The sequence below is a fragment of the Stenella coeruleoalba genome (assembly GCF_951394435.1).
Source record: "Stenella coeruleoalba genome assembly, chromosome: 20".
NCBI classification, from domain to species: domain Eukaryota; kingdom Metazoa; phylum Chordata; class Mammalia; order Artiodactyla; family Delphinidae; genus Stenella; species Stenella coeruleoalba.
This window is the reverse complement of record NC_137166.1, coordinates 46,536,530-46,557,810: the sequence shown is the minus strand read 5'-3', so window position 1 is coordinate 46,557,810 and position 21,281 is coordinate 46,536,530. Positions and strand designations below refer to the sequence as shown.

At 56.4% G+C, this 21,281-nt stretch overlaps 3 protein-coding genes across 6 annotated transcripts in view; all 3 read left to right on the top strand.

Moving 5' to 3' along the window:
- AKT2 (AKT serine/threonine kinase 2) overlaps positions 1 to 5,314 on the top strand; it is a 47,235-nt gene extending 41,921 nt beyond the window's left edge. For all 4 annotated transcript variants that reach the window (XM_079908674.1, XM_079908675.1, XM_079908676.1 and 1 more), the window contains exons 8-14: positions 594 to 662; positions 1,453 to 1,575; positions 2,684 to 2,812; positions 3,030 to 3,244; positions 3,712 to 3,799; positions 3,909 to 4,011; positions 5,123 to 5,314. In XM_079908674.1, coding sequence (XP_079764800.1) covers positions 594 to 662; positions 1,453 to 1,575; positions 2,684 to 2,812; positions 3,030 to 3,244; positions 3,712 to 3,799; positions 3,909 to 4,011; positions 5,123 to 5,202 — 807 coding nt within the window. In that variant the 3' untranslated portion in view covers positions 5,203 to 5,314. The remainder of the gene's footprint in view (positions 1 to 593; positions 663 to 1,452; positions 1,576 to 2,683; positions 2,813 to 3,029; positions 3,245 to 3,711; positions 3,800 to 3,908; positions 4,012 to 5,122) is intronic.
- Positions 5,315 to 10,647: 5,333 nt separating this feature from the next.
- On the top strand, positions 10,648 to 16,549 carry CCNP (cyclin P; the record flags this gene model as incomplete). The annotated part of the gene is made up of 8 exons (XM_079906642.1): positions 10,648 to 10,674; positions 12,200 to 12,320; positions 12,371 to 12,597; positions 14,031 to 14,120; positions 14,199 to 14,354; positions 15,185 to 15,343; positions 15,434 to 15,585; positions 16,342 to 16,549. 8 exons carry the CDS (start codon positions 10,648 to 10,650, stop codon positions 16,505 to 16,507), a joined length of 1,098 nt encoding a protein of 365 aa, XP_079762768.1. The 3' UTR covers positions 16,508 to 16,549.
- Positions 16,550 to 19,039: 2,490 nt separating this feature from the next.
- TTC9B (tetratricopeptide repeat domain 9B) lies at positions 19,040 to 21,257 on the top strand (the record flags this gene model as incomplete). Its single annotated transcript, XM_079908701.1, has 3 exons — positions 19,040 to 19,460; positions 20,026 to 20,208; positions 21,084 to 21,257. 3 exons carry the CDS (start codon positions 19,040 to 19,042, stop codon positions 21,191 to 21,193), a joined length of 714 nt encoding a protein of 237 aa, XP_079764827.1. The 3' UTR covers positions 21,194 to 21,257.
- Positions 21,258 to 21,281: the final 24 nt, after the last annotated feature.

Below are 21,281 nucleotides of genomic sequence, written 5' to 3'. Positions count from 1 at the left end.
ACTGAGCCAAAGCACTTGTTCAGACGAAGTCTTACCAGGTTCTTCAGCGTGGAAGACAGGGAGCAGTAGAGTTGTTGTGAGCAGGGGGTCACCTAGGGGTTCTCCTAGGAACTCTCTGTAGGGCTCCTTAGAACGCAGTTTGAGAACTACTTGTTTGTTGGCAGATCGCTTGTCCAGCCTGTTTTGGGGGTTGGCTCCCACTGCCAACTCCCAGCCAGCAAACCTCATGTGTGTGGATGTGGATGTGTGTGTAGGTTGACCCATTTGACTGTAACATGCGAGGAGGAGGATGTGAAACAGCTCTGGTTGCTCAGAACATAGTTCCTCCCCTGGCTGTGCCTCTTGGAGGCCTAGTTGAAGGCAGAATACAGGATCGTTGAGCACAGTAACCCTTTCCCTGCTGTCAGGGCATGAGCTCACTCATACGCCACAGAAGGTGAAGCTGAGATCTGAAACCTGGCCGCCTGATTCCCACGGCCTGAGCCAGGCCTGGGGGTGTATGTGCAGAACCAGCAGCGCCCCCGCCTCCCAGGGCCGAGCGGAGAGCCCTCCTTTTTCCCACCTCCTATCCCGGCCGCCTTCCTTCCCCACAGGCGCTGAAGTACGCCTTCCAGACCCACGACCGCCTGTGCTTCGTGATGGAGTACGCCAACGGTGGCGAGGTGAGCTGCGCTGCCCCCTGGCTGCCTTTCCGGGTGTGGGGGGCAGAGGGAGACTTGCTGGGTGTCATCTTGTTCCATCCGCCCCCCTCCCCTTGAGGCAGGCATCACCATTTCTGTCGTGCAGGAGGGAAAACAGGCTCAGAGCAGTTAAGTGACTTGTCCAAGTTCCCACAGCTAGTGAGTTGGTAGGCAGGATGCAAACTGAGGTCCAGAAAGCTGTGCAGAGGGCTGTGTGGGTGCTTGGCCAACAGCGCTACAAGGACGTTCTTAAAGGCGCGGAGAAAGCGTCTGCGGGTCAGGATCCCCCGTTCCTCTGCTGTCAGTGCGGCCTCCTGATGCGAGCGCTCAGCCACTTGCTGTCGCTCACCGTCACCCGCTCCTCGCCCCTCACACCCTTCTCTCCACGCAGGTGTCACTCACTGGCTTCATCTCTCCCATTTGGTCTCACAGCTTGTCACTTGCTCCTGAGTCGTGGTCCTCTGCTTGCTGGCTGTCGCTCCTCGTTCGCCTGCCCCCTCCTGCCACCCCCCTCACTCTCCACTCAGCGCCTGGTGTCTACCCTTTGCTCTTTATCCCTTGCTCTTTTTTTCTTTCTCTTTTCTTTTCTTTTTTTTGGCTCACGTGAGTTCTTCTCTACTCACCGCCCCTCACTTGGGCTTTCTTGCCGTCACTTGCCGGTTCGTGGGGCAGGTGTCACCTCATCAGTGGGCTGGGTGCCGGGGCCGCACACGGTCCCCTCCTCCCCTCCTCTGGGCCGGGGTCTTACCTCCCCTGCCTCCTCTGCTGGCAGCTGTTCTTCCACCTGTCCCGGGAACGCGTCTTCACGGAGGAGCGGGCCCGCTTTTATGGTGCGGAGATCGTCTCAGCCCTGGAGTACCTGCACTCGCGGGACGTGGTGTACCGTGACATCAAGGTGAGCGTGCCGTCGCCTCCTGGCTGGGCAGGCCGTGCACAGGCCTTCTGCCCGTCTGCTGAGCGTCCCCTTCCATGGAGGGTCTGTCTGTCTTGTCCTTCTCAGAGCTGAGCCTCCCACCCAGGCCCAAGGTGGGTGGTTCCACAGCAGGTGGCCCTGCGTGGGGCCCTTCCAGGCTTCCTGCTGTGCAGCCAGAGGGTGTCAGTTGGTCCAAGCGCTTTAGGAGATGGCCCGGCTGAGCCCACCAACGCCAGACACACGTGTCCCCTGTGAGACAGTCATTCTGCCCTAGGAGCATGCGCGGGAACAGGTGCCTGTGTCTGTCTCAATGTGGACGCACAAGCTCCTGGCGGCACTGTGTGCACTGACCCCAAACTGGAAGCAACCCAAGTGTCCGTTGTCGGAAAGTGGGTGAAAGACATGAAGGTGTATCCACACAGTGGAAGTCTGCACAGCAGTTCAAGAGGACCAACTACAGCCACACACGATAGCCTGGGCGGGTCTCACGGGCTGAGGCTGAGGGGAAAGCCAGGACAGATGAGGGGAGTCTGCGTCGTTTACAGTGTGTATATATAGAGGTGGAAAAAATGTTAAAAAGCAGAGAAGGAAAGTTCTTTCTGTGTTGGAGGAGGTGGTGGCTAATAACCGGGAAGGGGCACGTGGGGCTCCTAAGGGGCAGGTGGTGGTCTTTATTGACCTGGTGGAGGTTACACAGAGGCCCACTAAAGTGCCCATTTGTGTTAAGTTTAGGAAAAAAGAGGAGAAAGAAAGACAGTGTTCCTTACGTCCAAAGTGTGACAGCCGCAGCCCGCAGTGGGGGAAGCAGTTTGGGCAGGACCTGGCTCCTGTCTCTCCCTGCCCCGCTTTTTACCAGCTCCCTGGGGGCAGGGGGCGCTGGGGAGGTGTCGGGTCTGGCCTCCCCCTGAACCTCGGAGGGCCTAACCCTCTGCTGGGGTGTGACCTCTGGTCCCCCCTGGAGCCCCTGGCACAGCTGCCACTACCCCAGGCCACAGCCTCCTCCAGGGAAGGGCCGGGGTGTGTGGGGTTTCAGGGGTGGCAGGAAACCCTGAGGTACGTTGTATCCCTGACTCACTGGCTTTTCCTACAGCTGGAAAACCTCATGCTGGACAAAGATGGCCACATCAAGATCACTGACTTCGGCCTGTGCAAAGAGGGCGTCAGTGACGGGGCCACCATGAAAACCTTCTGTGGGACCCCTGAATACCTGGCGCCCGAGGTGTCTGGGGCTGGAGGGCCCAGGGGCGTGTGAGGCCAAGGGAGGAGGGGGCCCTCAGCCCTGTGTGTTTCCCCCGCCCAGACCCTCTGAGGGCAGGGCTCCAATTCCTTAGGTGGCCCTCCCAGCCCCGGGCAGGGCCGTGTCCCCCTCGGGCCCCTCTCAGCGCCTTGGCCCCGGGGGATGTGGGCCTGGCCCCTCATCGCCCCCCCTTGCTCAGGTGCTGGAGGACAACGACTACGGCCGGGCGGTGGACTGGTGGGGGCTGGGCGTGGTCATGTACGAGATGATGTGCGGCCGCCTGCCCTTCTACAACCAGGACCACGAGCGCCTCTTCGAGCTCATCCTCATGGAGGAGATCCGCTTCCCGCGCACGCTCAGCCCTGAGGCCAAGTCCCTGCTTGCTGGGCTGCTTAAGAAGGACCCCAAGCAGAGGTGAGGGCTGGCGTCTGCCCTGCCCAGCCCAGTGTCACCTGCTGCCACTTCCCTCGGCCTGGAGGGGGCAGCGCCCACAGGTGCACTCGCCCGTGGGGTGCTCGATGTGTGTTGATCGTCCCCACAGCTGGCACTTAGGGAGCACTCCCTTGCCTAGGCCTGTGCTTAGCCCTCTGGCCTCCCTGCCTTGTTTCATGGCGACACTGAGGAACAGGGTGGCCCTGTACCCAGCCTAGGGTGGCAGAGCCAGGATGTGAAGCGGCCGTCTGCCAAGCCCACCCTCTCAGCTCGCAGGATGTGACCCTGGGCACAGGAGCTCCCTCCCTGAGCCTCAGATTCCTCCTCTGTGAGGTGGTGGTCTGTGGCGGGACAGAATCATTAAAGGTTGTTCAGGGCCTGCACCGAAAGCCCGTCTCCCAGGCCCTGGCTGCCCCGGGAGGCGGGTGCTGATGGCCGTCTCTGCCCAGGCTCGGCGGGGGGCCCAGTGATGCCACGGAGGTCATGGAGCACAGGTTCTTCCTCAGTATCAACTGGCAGGACGTGGTGCAGAAGAAGGTGAGCCCACTGCCTGCCTGCTCCCTGCGGGAGCCCGGCCGCTCCTGGGGGACCTTGGCTGGGGCCTCCGCTTCTCAGGGACCTGAGCCTGGACTCGTCTCCTCCACAGCTCCTGCCACCCTTCAAACCTCAGGTCACATCTGAGGTTGACACAAGGTACTTTGACGACGAGTTCACCGCCCAGTCCATCACAATCACACCCCCGGACCGCTGTGAGTGTCTGAGGCCCCCTCTCCCCGTGGGCCTGGCTGGGCGGTGGAGGGGTGGGGTCTGCTCTTGGCCCAGTTCTCCAGGAGGAAGCTCACAGGTCCCCCTCCGTGTCTGGGCATTTTGCCCTGCAGTATGTTCGCCAGGGCTTTCGCCGTTGGCCCACCGGTAGACCTGGTGAGGGTCACCAGGAGCCCCTGGCCGCAGCACTCGGGGGAGAGGGCTGGGCAGGAGGCACTTGAGGAGCCATCAGTGCCCATGGTTGTCTCCCAAGTTGCTCAGGTCTTTGGGGCTGGATGGGTTCAGTGATTCTGTAGCTGTTTGAGTTCTTACTCTCACCTGCCCGGTGCTGGAGACACAGCCGTGACGAGACAGCCCTGGGTCCTGCCCTCAGGGAGCTCAGAGTCCACGTTGGGTGACAGCCCAGAGTGATCAGGCCTGTGGTATTAGAAGTACAGGGTCTGGAGAAGCTCAGAGGAAATGCCTGACTTGGCCTGTGAGTCAGGGAGGGCTTCCTGGAGAAGGAGACATGGCAGCTGAGACTTGCTCTTGGCAGAAGGAGTGGCATACGGGACTCCCAGAAATGGGAGCATTGCAGAGGTCAGAATAGATGGGGGATGGGCGAGGGCATCAGGGCCAGAGCAGGAGGATATCGGGGGCCACTGGAGGAGTACGGATGTGTTGCACGGGGAGCCATGGAAGGGTCTTGGGCAGAGGAGGGAAGGGTTGCATCAGGGCTTTAGCAAGTACCCCCGCCTCGGCTGCATGTGGAGGGGAGGATTGCTGGGGGTAGGAGTGGCGCCCAGGGCAGGGGCTGGGCCATAGAAGTCTGGGCTGGACCCCGGTGTGGCCTGGGGCAGAGGAGCTGGGGGGAGCTCGGGAGGCTGAGTGAGCAGGCGGTGGGGCCTGTGGGCCAGGGCTCTGGCCCAGGGTGGAGCTGTGGCTGAGAGGAAACCCCTAAGCCTCGGTCCGGTGGTCCCCGTTCTCGTTCTTGGGGATAGCGCGCCAGCTGGGGGTTGCACTGTGGTCTGGCTGCAGCCCTTCCTGGGGCTGGGTGGGGTGCCCGGGCCCCCTGCAGACCGCTTCTCCCCAATCCACCTCCACCGACCCCCGCAGATGACAGCCTGGGCTTACTCGAACTGGACCAGCGGACCCACTTCCCCCAGTTCTCCTATTCGGCCAGCATCCGAGAGTGAGCAGAGTGAGCTGCCTGCCGCCGCTGCCACTGCCACAGGACGCACGCGCGGCTGCCGTCACCACCGGGTTGGGGGGGGGGGGCTTTTTTTTTAAACTTTTTATTTTGCCTTCTTTGTTTGTGTCCCCATCCCTCACCTTCTGACCCCCATTTCCAGTTTTTTCTTCAGCCCTCTGCCAAACTCACCTCAGTGGTCCTAGTGGCCCTGCCTACAGGATCCTATCCTGCCCTCACCTTTGTGCCCAGACCAGGATTTGGGAGACTCTCCACTGCCTGCCCCCGGACCAGGCCTTTGGGCGGTTGGAGAGATGCCGGTTTTTAATCAACATAAAGCCCCAGTGAGGGGCGAAGCATGGAGCCGTGGGGCCCACCTGAATTTCTGGCTGGGGCACCCATGGGGCAGCCCTGCCTCTGGGTTGCTGCTTCTGTCAGAGGCTGCCTTGTGGTGGGCCACCCGGTGGACAGCGCCCTGGTGCTGCCTTCCCTGCCCTGTCGTTAGGCGCGGAGTGGCCTGGCGTGGGGCAATCCAGCCTCCTTCTCCCATGGGGGCGGAAAAGCAATAATGTCCAGGGATCGGAGGTGCGGGAGTAGGTGAGGGCCTTTGGAAGCCGCATGCAGGATTGGGGGTTCAGGACTCCCTCGTGAGGAGGGGGCCTGCTCTACCCCGTGGGGAACCGGGAGGGGGCCCAGGGGATGGGCGCTGCCTCCTGGCCCTGTCTTCCCCCATCCCCTAAGCTGCTCTTCTGACCCTGGGGATGAGGCAGGAGGAGCATCTGGGGGCTGGCTTCCCCACCCACCAGCCCTGTTCCTTACCTCCTGCTGGAGCCCGGGCCTGGCCCCGCCCCTTCTGAGGATGGGGGCCGGGATCTCCCCCTTCTCTCTGCCTGGGGTGGAGGGGCGCCAGCCTCGGCTGTTACACATCTCGCACCGAGACAGTATTGGGCCCGGTGGACTTGGGTCGAAGAGTGGGTGGGGCTGGGTGTCTGGTACGAACCGAGGTAGGGGCCTCTGAGAAGGGAGGCTCCGGGCCACCTCACTCCTTCCCCCTCTCCGGGCCCCGCGTTCTGCAGCCTTAAGGTGAACGTGTCAGTGCTGTGGGCACTCAACGTGCGTGCCTCAGGCTGTGTGTGTCTGTGGGCGTGCCTGTGCATCTGGGATGCAGATGCACGTGGGGTGTGTGTGTGTGCATGTGTGTTGGGTATGTGTGTGCGAGGGCAAGTGAGTCCCGGCCTCGAGTGTGCGTGCTGTGTGTGGGCTTGGGCCCCGCCCCTGGCTCAAGCATTTCAACCCGAGGGGGAGGGGTGCTAGCCTAGCAGGGGAGCCACACCTGAGGTCCACCTGTTGCCCTGTCCCCCCTGCCCCGTTCCCCCCAGCATCTCTGGGGTTTGGGATTTAGTTTCTGTGGTTTTGATCACCTCAGCCCACCTTCTGTAGGTAGGTCACAGAGAGACATTCTGGGGTGGGGTGGGGGGGGTTGGTTTGGGTGGGTGGGTTCTGACTTTTCCTGTCTGTGTGTGTATGTCCTTAACCTGACAGTTCTCCCTCCTCCCACCGGCCTGTCTGCATCCCTCGTGTTTGTACGGTACAAGCAATAAAGACACTCATTTCAGCCTGGGGCCCAACCCCCGGGCCTTTCCTTGCTTCCGGAGTCTGGCCCCGGGCAGCAGCTGCCTGCGGCTCCCATCCTTCTGGCCCCAGGGCCTGGGAGCCACGAGGAGGGGGGGAGGTGTGCGCAAGCTCAGGGTGGAGGGTGGGGGCCGCTGGGCGGAAGCTGCCCAAGAGTTTGGGGAAGGCGCCTGGGCGGGGGGTACAGAGGACAGAGACCATTGCAGTCCCTCGGAAGCTGCTTGGGAAAAAAGAGGTGGGGTGGAGAGATGGGGGTGGAAGGGGTGCGTGGTGTCGCTGGGCCCTGGAGTGGGTGTGGGAGGGAGAGGACTCATTTCCTGTGGCCCTTGAGCCCTGGAAGGGGGCACTGCCTGCTCACCCCATCTTACCTATGGCCCCCAATTCTGATACACAACCCTTGGTGGATCAATGGGATGTGTGGTGGCGGTCGGCTGGGAGCACCTCAGGTTGGGTTACAGCCTTCACAGCTCTGGGACCCCTCTGGCACCTGTCCCTTTAATCCTGGAGTCACCATGCTTGAGTCACTCCTCTCAGACCCCAGGGCCAGGGCTGCCCCTGCGGAGCCCCGGCACAGGTGAATTTAACGTCAGATTTTGCTAGAAGGTGTAGGCCTTCACACACACGGAGGCTTTGAGATTGTAAATGGGGGTAGAGGAAAAGTCAGATGCTACAACCAAGACTCAAGGCATTTTTTTTGTTTTCTAACTTCATATGGACTTTATTATGAATTGAGTTACAAAAGTATGTCCTGGTGGTCATATGATAAACGTCAGAGAGGCTTATGAAGAAAAGCCTTTTAAAAGCAACTATACTCCAATAAAAATTAATTGCAAAGAAAAGCCTTTTACTCTTCCCTCTTGTCCAGCCCCTGGAGGTGACCGGTGCTAGATTTTCTTGTCACACCACACTGTCACTCAGACCTTCGTGTGGGTCCACCCCCGTATCTACCTCAGCCAGTTAGTGGTTGTCTTAACAGTCCACGGAGGCCTCCCACGGGTTCCTCAGCTGCTGCCCTCAGTTGAATGTATATCTGTAGCTGTAGTGGTGCTTCTGTTTTCGGTAGGAGAAATTTTCCCAAATAGGGAGTTTTAGAGGGGAGTGTTTTAATAAATTCTACCAATTAGGAAAATTAAATTTTGACTAGATCTGTCTTTTGTCATGTGCATTTAGACAGTTTCACAAGTTTTGTAAAAGGAGGAGGAAACTCAAAACTGCCCCCAGGCCTTGAGTGGGTCATTCTGGTCCTCATGTTACCCCTGTGCCAGTGGACACAGTGCCGTGAAAGGCTGTCCCTCTGTCTGCATAACTCTTTCCTCCCAGCTGAGGTCGTCGAGCTGCTGGGCTCTATACTGCTGCATCTTCCCCCTCCCCCCCCCGCCAGCATATGTACATCAGTAGGCTTGCTGGGTCATTGGTAGGAATGAGATCCTCCTCTCTGAGCCACCCTTCTGCATTTGGGGGGACTCCTCGTGGACGCTTGTCATGCCTCCAGCCGCTTCACGAGCTTCCTCTGCTTTCTCGGCTTGGATGTGCCTCAACCGACTCAGCTGCCCCCTGTCGACAAGAATCCACTTGGCTCCCAGTTTGTTTGCGGCCACCAGCAGTGCTGTAATAAACCTTTGACAGTGTAAAATCCATCTTACCGCGCTTGTGCTTTTTAAGTTTTTGTGGCCTACATTCTGGAGTTGCTGTATTTTAATACATGCCAGATAGCTTTCCCCAAAAGTGTAGCGATTCACATATTTTTAACTTTAATTTTGAGATAATTGCAGACTCGTTGAAAACTTTGAAACTTTAAAAATAGTACCACAGTGATTCTAGGACTGGAGCAGAAAATGTACAAGATGAACCCGAACATCTTGTGCCCGAAAATAAGGACCTACTAGAACCAAACCATACCGTCACTGACGGGGCGTTGAAGGGACACAGGAGCCAATGGGAAAGAGCCCCCAGTGGCCACAGCTGAAAGCAATTTGAGCGACAATAAATAGCATAGTATTGGGTTATACCCAAGGGGTAAAATAAATGAGTCTGTGCTGATATAAATGACAAATGGTGAGAACAGACATATCTGTACAGAATTCCGGATAATACCTGTAAATAGTCTGCCTTCAAAGAGGGGAAACATGGCCCCCACTCCTTTGGTATGGACTGCAAAGTGACTTGCTTCCAAAGAGTACAGTATGGAAAGGGGGGAAGGCAACTGTTTAGTGGAGAAAGTGGAGCTGCATCAGGCAGGTGGTCAAGGTCAACGTCAAGTGGTGAATCATGTCGGCAATGTGTACCTCCTATGGGAGGCGATTAGATGATACTTTACCTCTGGGGTCTTCCTGAAACATACACTCTCAGTCTAATAAAGAGAAAACATGCATCAGGAAAATTCCAGCTGAGGGATGTTCTGCACAAGACCCGACCACTGGTTCTCAGAACTGTCAAGGTTGTTCAAAACAAGGAGAACCTGAGAAGCTGTCACAGCCGAGAGACGCCTTAGGAAGCATGAAGACTAAATGTAATGTGGTGTCCTGAATGGGGTCCTGGGACAGAGAAGACATTAGGTAAAAAGTCAGGAAATGTGAATAGTGCGTGGACTTGAATAATACTATGTCCCTATTGGTTCATTAAATTGTGACAAGACCACACTAAAATGTTAATAGGGGAAACTGCGTCTGGGTATATGGGGACTCTGTCCTCTCTTTGCAACTTTCCATAAATCTCCAAAATTAATTTTTAAAAAGTACGAAACATTTTCATCTACCCTTGACGCAGGTTCTCCGTGATCTGCTACACTGATTTTATCCCCCCGCCCCGATATTTATGTATCTGTCCCCAAACAAGACCATTCTCTTACATAATCACGGTCCAATTATCAAGGTCAGGAAATTAACATTGATACAATGCTTTTCTCTTGGACTTTGATCAGATTTTACTGATAGTCACATTAATGTCCCCAAATACAAAAGAAAAGTCCTGGCTAATGACTCAGTCCAGGCTCACACGTTGCATTCAGTTGTCTGGTTTGAAGCTTACAGGGCAGTTATTTTGCAGAATGCTCCTCAGAGTTTGTTGCCTGATGTTTCCTTGTGGTTATATGTAAGCTGTTTTTGAAAGGAATTCCCCAAAATGAGATGCCCCTCTCAGTGCATCCTATCAGGAGGCACATGAGGTGATCTGTCCTATTCCTGGTGATGACTTTGATTCCTTGGTTAAGGTGGCGTCTGTCAGATTTCTCCTCTGTAAAGTTACTACTTTCCCTTTGTAGTTATTTCGTACAGGCATATCTCATTTTATTGTGTTTTGCTTTATTGCACTTGGCAGATACGGCATGTTTTACAAATTGAAGGTTCGTGGTAACCCTGTATTGTCAGATGATGGTTAGCGAGTTTTTTGTTTTTCTTTTGTTGTTTTGTGTGTGTGTGTGATATTTTTCAATAAAGCATTTTAAAATGAAGGTATGCACATTGTTTCTTTAGACATAATACAATTGCACACTTAATAGACTACAGTATAGTGTACACAACTTGTATGTGCACTGGGAAACCAAAAAAATGTGTGTGACTCACTTTATTGTGATATTTGCTTTACTGGGGTGGTCTGGAACCAAACCTGCACGGTCTCTGAGGTCTGCCTGTACTGTGTAGAGATACTCTGAGCATATAAATATCCAGGTTCTCATCAGGGGTTCAGGCAAAGGGAACAGCAAGTGCAAAGGTCCTGAGGCAGGCAGGTGTCTGATGTGTTTGGGGAACATAAAGAAGACAGGGTATTTCAGAAAGACTGAGGAATGGGGAGAGTAGAAGGAAATGAGTTTAGAGAGGTAACAATGTGCCCAAAGGACCTTGTGCTGAAGGTAAGGAGTTTGTTTTATTTTAAGTATGACAGAAGGCCAGTGGTCCGGGATCTCACACTCTTCTCTCTGCTCACTTTTCCAGCCTCACTGCCCTCGCAATGCCTGAAAATAGCAAGCTCTCCTACCTCAGGGCCTTTGCTCCTGCTCTTCACTCCACCCGGGATATTCTCCCCTCTCTTTGTGTTTCTGGCTCCTCCTCTTACAGGTTTCAGTTTCAACATCACCTCCTCAAAGAGGCCCTTCCAGATCATTTAAAAATTACATCCAGGGCTTCCCTCGTGGCGCAGTGGTTGAGAGTCCGCCTGCCGATGCAGGGGACACGGGTTCGTGCCCCGGTCCGGGAAGATCCCACATGCCGCGGAGCGGCTGGGCCCGTGAGCCGTGGCCGCTGAGCCTGCGCGTCCGGAGACCGTGCTCCGCAATGGGAGAGGCCACAACAGTGAGAGGCCCGCGTACCGCAAAATAATAATAATAATAATAAATTTAAAAAAATAAAAATTACATCCAGCCTGTTCATTCATTCAACAAACGTTTGAGTACCGACTATGTGCTAAGCCCTGTTCTAGGCACTGAGAATACAGCAATGAAAAACAAACAAAAAACTAGATAAGCCCTGCCCTCATGGGGTTCACATTCTAGTCAGGAGGGAGACAATAAATAAAGCAGAAGGGCTAAGAAGAGAATAAGTGCATCGAAAGAATGGGAACAGGAAATGCTTAGGATGGCACTTTTTATGGAGAAGGTAACATCTGAGTAAACACTTTACAGGAAATGAAGGATCTCTGACAGAAGAGGTTCCACGCAGAGGGAATAGCCAGTGCAAAGGCCCCGAGGTAGGACTGTGCCTGGTGTGGGTGAGGATGAGCCAGGAGGCCAGTGTGGTGGGAGAGGAATGAGTGAGGGGGATAGGAGATGAGCTCAAAGGTGTGTTTGGGATGGGAAGCTAATATAGGGCCGCTCGGACTTTCCACTTGAGGGATATGGGAGCCACATGTTCTGAAGAGAGGCAGAGTGTGATCTGACTTATTAGGTGTCACAGGGTCATTTCCAACTGCATGTGGGTAGCAGACTATAGAGGATGGGTACAGGGAGAGCAGTAAAGAGGCCGCTGCACTAGTCCAGACCGATCGCCGGTCTTGTGCCGGTCACCTCCACAGTAGGCTGTGTGGGCTTGGTAAAGGCAGCGACCACAGGTGGTTTGCTCATCCCTGAATACCCACTACAGGGGACAGAGGCCCTCTATTAATATTTGTTATGTGATTTTATAGCTCCCATGCCTTGAGCTTTAACTGTATTAATCCCTGTGCTGGACACTTAAACCATCTTACAAATTCCTCAGGATAACTCTGTCGGCTAAGTTTTCAAATCCTTACTTTATAGGTCAGGAGAGTGAGGCTCAGAGGGCCTGCGTCAGTCATATAGTAAGTAGCAGGAAGAGGATTTGATCCAGCTGTCTGACATAGAAGGTTTGGAGGGTGCAGAGCCAGCCCGCGTAGCATTCGCCGTTGCCTGTGCGCCTGCCCAGGTGAGGCGTGCTCAGCGCGCATGCGCCCAGGCGCATTTAAAGCGCCCACCGCGGGTCCTCAGCTCCAGCGGGAAGAGGCGGGAGTTCGGCTTGGCCCTTGACTCCAGCCTGAAGGATGCTGGTGAGATACAGGAGCCAGGTTCCCACCTCCTGGCTTGGGCCTTTCTCCAGGCCCTGACCCCACCCCCTCTCCCTTGCAGAGTCCAACTGCCCACCTCGATCCCGAGCCTCGGAGCACCCCAGTCCCCGACGGCGTCCCCGCGGGCAGGAGGGCCTCCCCAGGATGCCCGGAGAGGCCCCCCGGGCCGTGCGCGCCGCCGGGGCTGGAGGAGGCTCTGAGCGCGCTGGGGCTGGAGGGAGAACGTGAGTACGCCGGGGATATCTTCGCCGAAGTCATGGTGAGTGGGACCGGGGCGGGACACTCGTGGACCAGCGGGCTTTGGGCAACTCTGGCGCCGCCCACATCCCTGGAGGGCGGCAGAGGCTGTCGGGTTAGAGGAAGCCAAAGCTGACTCGCTCGCCCAACGCCCACTCAGCAAGCATTCCCTAACTCCCACCTCGCCAGCCTCTCACCTCGCTTCCCACCCGACTTTGCAGCTTTTACACCACTGCCATCCACAACTTGGCTTTTCTCTCGCACTGTTACCTGTGTGGTTTCCACTGCCGGGAATGCCCTTTCCCATCTTCCCCAGGCTGTCTGCAGCCCCTCCTTTGGTATTGCATAACCTCTCGTACTTGTCCCTCACATTTACTCACTTACCAACTATTTAGCGAGTTATAACAAATGTTTCTGAGCATGTTCTAGGCACTGGGGATGCTGCGATGGACAACATGAGATAGTCTGTCCTCACTGTGGGGAGACAAACAAATGCGGGTGATAATTTCAGAAGGGCCACAAAAACCAAACACAGGCCACGGTGGTCCACAGTTAACTGTCTGAGACAGGCACTGCCAGAAGAAATACTGAAGGGATGTGTTTATTTAACAAACATCTTGTGAGCATCTCTCCTGGGTCAGGGTCTCTGTTAGGAACCAAGACACAGCTGTGATCTGAACAGAAATCACTGCCCTCGTGGTGCCAGCAGTCTAGTGGGGCAAAAAGACAAAACATTCAAGGAAACACAGGGTATCTCCAGACTGAAATACTATGAAGAAAATAAAGCAATGAGATAGAGATGATGGCATGCAAGGAAAAGTATAGAAAAAGTCAGGGAAATTTTAGCTGAGACTGGAATGACCGAGAAGTCAGCAATGCAAGGAGTGGGGAATGACCATTTCAGCTGGAGGGAATGGCCGGTACATAAGTGCAAAGGTCCTGAGGTACGAATGAGCTTGGCATAGTCTAGGGCCAAAAGAACGCTGGAGCAGGAGTGTGGGTTGTGAGGGGAGAGAGGGAAGAGGTGATGTTGGAGCAGGGCCTGAGAGAGTCTGAGAGCAATTGGGATTTTCTCCTAAGGGTACTGAAAGCCAAGGAAGGGTTTTAAGCAGGGGAGTTCCTTGGTCAGATTTATACTTTAGAAAGACCCTCTGGGTGCTCTGAGGAGGATGGGTTGAGGCTTGGTGACTAAGATTGGAGTCTGGGAACCCGGGAGGAGATGCTCAGAAAGTCCTGTGGCCATGGGGGCTAGACTGGAGAGATGGAAAGTGAGGCGTCCAGGGTTCTAGATGGGGACACGGAAGAGCATATTCGGAGGGGACGTCGGAAGCCAGTTTGTGTGTGGCACTCGGGACATCCAACTGGTGCGAGGAGATTGCTGCACCCAGGGCTGGAGACCGGGAGAGAAGCCGAGGCACAGGTGAGGAGAGTGAGGCCGTTCCTGCCCGACCCCAGGTGTGCCGCGCGCTGCCCCGGAGGGCGCTGCCCCGCACCGTGACCCCGGAGATGCGCGCGCTAGTGGTGGACTGGCTAGTGCAGGTTCACGTACGTAATGGGGAGGGAGAAAGGGCTGGGCCTGCGTAGCATCCTAGAACCATGGTGATTACCTGCGCCTCTCCCCAGGAGTACCTGGGCCTGGCGGGGGACACGCTCTACCTGGCCGTGCACCTGCTCGATTCCTACCTAGGCGCGGGCCGAGTGCGCCTACACCGCCTGCAGCTGCTGGGCGTGGCCTGCCTGTTCGTGGCGTGCAAAATGGAAGAGTGCGTGCTTCCAGAGGTACTCCCGGGGCGGGGCTTGGGAGGGTGGAGCCCTTCTTCGCCGCATCACAGATTAAATGCCTACTGTGTGCCAAGCGAGCACTTTACCTACTCTTGGAATCCCAGCATGTCTGCCTGTGGTAGAGGCTACCAGTGTGTCCCTTTAACAGAGGAAGAGACTGAGGCCCAGAGAGAGGAAGACATTTGCCCAAAGGCACATTTGGGACTTGAACTCAGTCTTGAATAGTTAGAGTAGTTATAGTCCTTTTTTTTTTTTTTTTTTTTTTTTTTTTTTTGCGGTACGCGGGCCTCTCACTGTTGTGGCCTCTCCCATTGCGGAGCACAGGCTCCGGACGCGCAGGCTCAGCGGCCATGGCTCACGGGCTCAGCCGCTCCGCGGCATGTGGGATCCTCCCGGACCGGGGCACGAAGCCGTGTCCCCCGCATCGGCAGGCGGACTGTCAACCACTGCGCCACGAGGGAAGCCCCTATAGTCCTTCTTGAGTAGTTATAGTTAACATGCATAAACTCAGTGCCGTATCAGAACTGCCTGGTGAAGTAGGGAGTAACATCTCCGTTTTATGGATGAAGAAACTGAATCTTAGAGAGCTTCAGTGGATGTCCATGTCACACAGAGAGTAAATGGTAAGGTTTGAGCTCGGGAACCAAGTCTATCTGACTCTGAAGCCTCTGCTTCCCACGATTTCCAGACAACAAATCAATGGCCCCATTTTACAGACCAGGAAACTGAGGTACAGCACAGGGACTGAACCGATCCCAGGAGCTCAAGGGCAGGGAGTAACGAGCCGGGGTTCAAGATTCCTCCACCTCTTTCCCCCCAATTCCCAGCCCGCCTCCCTCTGCCTCCTGGGCGATGGCTCCTTCTCGCGGGCCGAGCTTCTGTGCGCGGAGCGCCGCATCCTGAGCCGCTTGGATTTCCGGCTGCACCACCCGGGCCCGCTACTTTGCCTCGGGATACTTGCTGCGCTGGCCCGGAGCGGCCCCCAGGTGCGCGGGGCAGGGGCGTGACCTGCGCGGCTAGGGGCGTGGCCTGCACGGGAAGGGGCGTGACTTGATTGCTCCCCGCCACAATGGCAGGTGTTGCTACTTGCCACTTACTTCTTGGAGCTGTCTCTGCTGGAGGCCGAGGCAGCAGGATGGGAGCCGGGTCGCCGTGCCGCTGCAGCACTGAGCCTGGCACACCGGGTGCTCCACGGGGCGGGTTCCGGGCCCGAGCCGGCGCTTTACAGGTATGGCCGCGGCGGAGGTTCTCTGTGGCTTCAGGGCCTACCTTCTTGGTCGCCGTCTTTCCCGTCTCAGAGAATGTGACACAATTAGGTGTGTGTGCGGGGGGCTGGGGGCTGGGGTGGGGCTAGACTTGTTTGCTGGGTGCGAGAGAGAATGGGGTGTCTGCCTCGTCTGGGGGGTCCCATTTGCTTTTCTCTGGGGGTGTCTGAGAGACTGGGGTGTTTGTTCAGATGTGGGGGCCCTTAACCTTGCCCCAGGGTGAAAAATAGGATCTCCTCAGGCCCAGAAGATGCTCTAGCTGCGTTCCAGGGTTGAGAACGAGAGGTCTGCCAGCCTCGAGTCCCTTAGCTCCCTTCCTGGCCACGAATTGGTGTCCCTTTAGCTGCTGGAGTCCCTCATCTCCTTGTTAACCACGCCACCGCGGGGCAGGGTGAATCATCTTTTCCTCCAGCCCGTGCCCTAGGGTAGAGCTGGATGTCTGTCCGCCCATCCTCAGCCCCAGTCCTTCCCTCTCCGCGGGTCCTGGCTCTCCCATAGCCGCGCTCTGAGGGAAAAGTAGGGGGTCTGCCCCTCGTCAGCGCCCTCCAGTCACTCTAGATGATGGACCGCGTGTCCGACCTCGAGAGAACTCCTGAGAAGTCCTCGGGGACCCAAGTCAGCTTGTCTTCTCAGCCTCGAGCCCCAAGCTCCGAGGACAGGTCGTCTCCTATTCCCCGCTACCCCTGCCTCATCTCTGTTTCTCCGTCTCTCCGCCGCAGCCGGGCGGAGCTGGGCGCGGTCGAGCCGTTTATGGTCCGCGCCGCGCTCCGAGGCCCTGCGCCCGGCCTCGCCGCCATCTTCCTCAAGTACGCGCGGCCCCAACGCCAGGGCACCAGCCTCGTCGCCGCCCGCCTGCTCCGCCACCCCCCGGCCGGGCCTCCCTGAGCCCCGAGACCCCAGCAAAAAAAGACTCTCTTTGTGCGTCTGTCTCCCACTTCAATAAAAGAGTTTTTTATTCCGAGCGCTCTCTATCCTCAGTGGTCGAATTCTGGCCCCTCTGTCGCTTTTGATTGGTCACTTCCCGGGCTTCTCACCCATCTGATTGGATGTTCTCACCAAGTCCCTTAATGGCTGCTGGGAGACGCGATGACAATTCTGGACTCCGCCGCCAGGGGGCAGTGGCGGGCTTCCGCAAGCACCGCTGAGCGGGACAAAACGGGGATCCCTAACGCAAACGCTTGCGGGAGTTAGGGATGCTGAGAGGAAAATCGCAATGCAAGCGAAGGAAACTCGGTCTTCGGGTTGGGGAGAAGCTAGGAGCAATGGCGACTGTGAGAAACTGAGAATGCCTGTCCTAGTCATGAGGAATGCTAGCTACCTTGATGTTGCCAGATTTTCAGATTTTGTTCACGAAGGAAGCTGAAAATCTGTGATTCCATAAATATCTCTGCTCTTCTAATGCTGGCAACTAATTCAATATTTTTAACGGTTGCACAAATCTAACACATTACATATACTGGCCTGTGAGGGTCATCAGTTTGTGATAGTATGGGCCTTTGATGGCAAAAGTTTGTTAAATGGGATGTGATTTACTTAACCTCTGAAGTGCCACAGTGTCGGTAGGTATAATATAATACCGACCTCTTGGTGGTGTGATGAGGACGTGAGTTAACATAAACCTAAAGCTTTAGGACCGTGTCTGACACTTAGTAGGTGTTGCGAATGTGCTAGCATATTGCATCCTAGCAGGATTGTGAGGTACAGTTGTCCCCTGTTTCTACCGAGCCCCTAGCACCTAGCCATTTGGTAGGTGTTCAGAAAATAATTGTTATGAATCAGTGGGTTTCCAAGGTTTTAATTAAAACAAAAACATGCCCGAGGTGCAGAAAGGTGACCAATGCTGTTCTGGAATCCAATCTCGGGAATATTAGACTCTTAACCAAGCCTGGGTTTGGAGGTGCAGAGAGGAGGAAGTTTTCACCACTGAGGTGTTCAAGTTTGGAGGATTGGGGATCAGGGAGAGACTCAGCAAAGTACAATAAAATATAGAAGCAGATACTGCAGTTGGGATGAAAGGTGTCATGTTCAGGTTTGGGCCTGTTGGGTGGGAACTGCCATGGGACCTCCGGGGGAAGGATGTGCAGTGGGAGGGGGAGGGGACAGTGGAAATGCAGGCTTGGTGCTTGGGAATGAGACTCCAGCTAGGGTCTTGGGTGTGTGTGTGTGTGGGGGGGTAATGGTGCTAATACATAGTTACTCATTTATTCAACTATATGTGGATGCCGACTCAGCGTCAGGCACTTACGACCACATATCTCAGTCTCATGGACGATAAGAAACACTGGCTGTTATTTGCCCATTACTGTACCAGGCCCTGTGCTTTACCTGCATAATATAATTCAGTTCCTACAGCTACTCTGAAGTAAGCTCACTTGTTACCTCCCTGTTACACGGAAGGAAGGTGGAGGAAGACCAAGGAGCTTGGCCAAGGTCCCACCCCTGAGTAAGCGGCTAAGGAGTGTTGAAGGACAATCATTCACCCTCAGTTTTTCTCTCGAAAGCCTCTCATGTATTTCCTTCTCTACACTCTTTTATTATTGTGTTCCTCACTCTGGGCTGTCACTTGACTGCTTTCCCACTGGTTTTCCTACCCAGAGAGTGAGCTCAATAAGGGCAAGAAGCAGATCTCTCTTGTTCATCAAGTTCTCCCCTCTTCCAGGAAGTCTTCACTCACCACCTCAGCCTATGCTGGGTACCTCCTCTGGGCCGTCAGAGCCTGTTGTGCTTCCCGCGTCCCAGCCCCGACCCCCCTGCCTGTACTTCCCAGGCTAGCCCACTCTGGGCTGCCACTGTCTGTCTCCCCCACTTCCCTAGGGACCCAGTGAGGGTAGAATCTGAGGCTCTCTCAGTCCCTGCTATGTCCCAGCATCACCCAGCCCCAGAGTTGGGCACAGAAAGATATCAGTGAATATTTGTTTGTTGCATAGATAAATGAATGGGTTCCAAAGTTGCTATCATAGTCCCATGTTACTGATGAGGATACAGAGTTCCAGGTAATTCAGGTGATTTATCTAAGTCATACAACTAGTGAGAAAATAAGCAGGTATTTGAATCTGGGCAGCTTGCATCCATAGCCTGTGTTCTTATCCAATATGCCAAATGCCTAGCGGTCTGAAAACCAGCCTTCCACGAGGTTGTTATCTTCCTGCTCTTTCTCCCAGACTTGTTCTTTCCTTCTAGAAAGGTTTAGGAGCTTTGGGCATGGGAGAGGAGAGCAAGCAGGAGGATTGGGAGGGTAAGGGGAGTGCGAAGAAGGGATTTGAAGGAGACAGTGGGGAAGTCTTGAGGGGTTTCTCTAGACCCATAGGGGGCAGCCGGAGTCGGCTACCGGAGGTGCGGGGGCGGAGAAAGAATGGGGACCAGCCCCGCGGGGGGGCGATGCGGTAGCTGCAGCGGCGGCCGCAGGAGTTTCCCACAATGCAGCGCGGCGCGCTGTCCCCGGTGCTGATGCTCAGCGCTGCCCCGGAGCCTCCGCCGTGCCCGCCTCCCGCCCTTTCCCCGCCGGGCCCCAGCCCCCGCCATGGGTCGGCTCGGTCCAGTCCTGCCCCAGAGCCGTCGGGGGGCCTGGGTGCGGCTCTCGACAGCAGCCTGCGGGCCGCCGTGGCGTTTAAGGCGGAGGGTCAGCGCTGCTACCGAGAGAAGAAGTTCCGGGAAGCCATCGGCAAGTATCATCGGGCACTGCTGCAACTGAAGGCGGCGCAGGGGGCCCGCCCTGGAGGCCTGCCCGCTCCCGCCCCCGCCCCCGGGCCCGCCACCAGCCAAGGGCCAGCCCGCCTCAGCGAGGAGCAGCGGCGCCTGGTGGAGAACACGGAGGTGGAATGTTATGACTCTCTCACTGGTACGGGGCCGTCGGGGAGCGCAGAGGGTGCATATGTGAGAGGGGTGGGACGTGAGAGGCACTAGTCAAGCCTTGGGGGGGCGGCTGGAGGCTTCAAGCGGCTAGGGCTGGGGTCTGTGGTGGGAGACCTCAGAACTTGATCAGGAAGAGGGGTTGGGAGTCTAGGGGACCACAGGGAATGGAAGGAGCTGGGATGCAGGAAATGGGCTTTGGGCTGCGACCTGCGAACCTCATGTGAGAAAAACCTACCTTGGATGAGCCATTCAAGGACCCGTCCCTCACCTCTGAGATCACCCTTAGTACTCTCCCCTACAGACACCTCCCAGCTAAGCACCTGTGAGCCCCTGTCTGTGTTTTTCGCGCCTTCTAGCGGCGGTGCAGATTGATTCTGTCTTGATTGGTCAGAAGCTTGGCGGCCCCCGGTGGCCTGAGCAATCCCTTAGGCCGGGTTCAGCCGTGGGAAAGGGAAGGGGTCCTCCGCAGCCTGAAGGCCAGGCTCCTTGCGGTCAGGTGAGGCCTGGGGTGTCGACAGGCTCTGCGAGTGTCGGTCGTGGTGCCCCCGCAGCCTGCCTGCTGCAGTCGGAGCTGGTGAACTACGAGCGGGTGCGCGAGTACTGTCTCAAGGTGCTGGAGAAGCAGCAGGGCAACTTCAAGGCGACCTACCGCGCCGGCATTGCCTTCTACCACCTGGGCGACTATGCACGTGCTTTGCGCTACCTGCAGGAGGCCCGCAGCCGCGAACCCACAGGTGAGGGGGCGGGGAGGGAGCAGGGAAAGGGGCTAGAGAGGAGGAAACAAGGGCAGGAGGATCAGGGCAGAGCTGCTTCAATGAATGCTGTACCCCTCACCCCACGTCTGGCCTCCACCCATCTACTCCTTGCACACCCACTCCTCCACTCACCTGCCATTCGTTCGCGCCCACTCACCCCTCGTTCCTCTGGCGTTCACCCAACCACCTCTCATCTGTTCCGTCCTGAGCCCGTCCTGCTGCTTCCCATTTACCTACTCAGCCACTTCCCTGGCCACTCACAACCCCCTCCCCCATCGCCATTTTCCCCTCCCCCTGAATTAATTCATCTGCTCACTAACCTGTTCACACACTCACCTATTCTTTCACCTGTTTCCCGGCAGTGCCAGGAGACTGGCAGGGGGCGGGGTTGGCAGAGCTGGAGGCTTGTCCCTTGCCCTGTGGGAGGTCATAGGGTGTGTGTGCGGTGGGGTGGCGGCAGACACAATACTCAGTTCTGTCTTAGGAGCCACTGCAGAGGGAGCACAGCAGGTGCATGACACAGGGTATGGGAGCAGGGGCAAGATGAGTTTTCCCGCTGAGCGGTTTGGAGGGAACAGGCTTCTTGCAGTTATCACTGGAGGGTAAGAAGTGTGACAGGAGTCTCTGAGAAGAGGCATTCCTGGCAGAGGGCACAGCAGATGCAGAAATGTGGACGTGTGACACGCCCTGCTCTGCTTGCTCGGTTGGGGCTTTGGGAGAAGGGCTCTGGCTCTACCAGCCGTGGCGGGGTGGGCCGCCGAAGGCCGGGGACCGTGAAGTGTGAGCCGAGGTGGTGCAGATGTCACCTGCTGCCCCGGGACACGCAGATAATGCCCTGCCCACCTCCCCTGCAGACACCAACGTCCTGCGCTACATCCAGCTGACTCAGCTGAAGATGAACCGTTGCAGCCTCCAGCGGGAAGACAGTGGGGCTGGGCCCGCGTCCCGGGGTGTCACTGGCTGAGGCCAACTTGGGGGGACCGTCCCTACCCCCACTGCCCCCCACCTCACCATGTAACTTGCCCTGACTCATGTGTTTGCTGGTAAAGCAC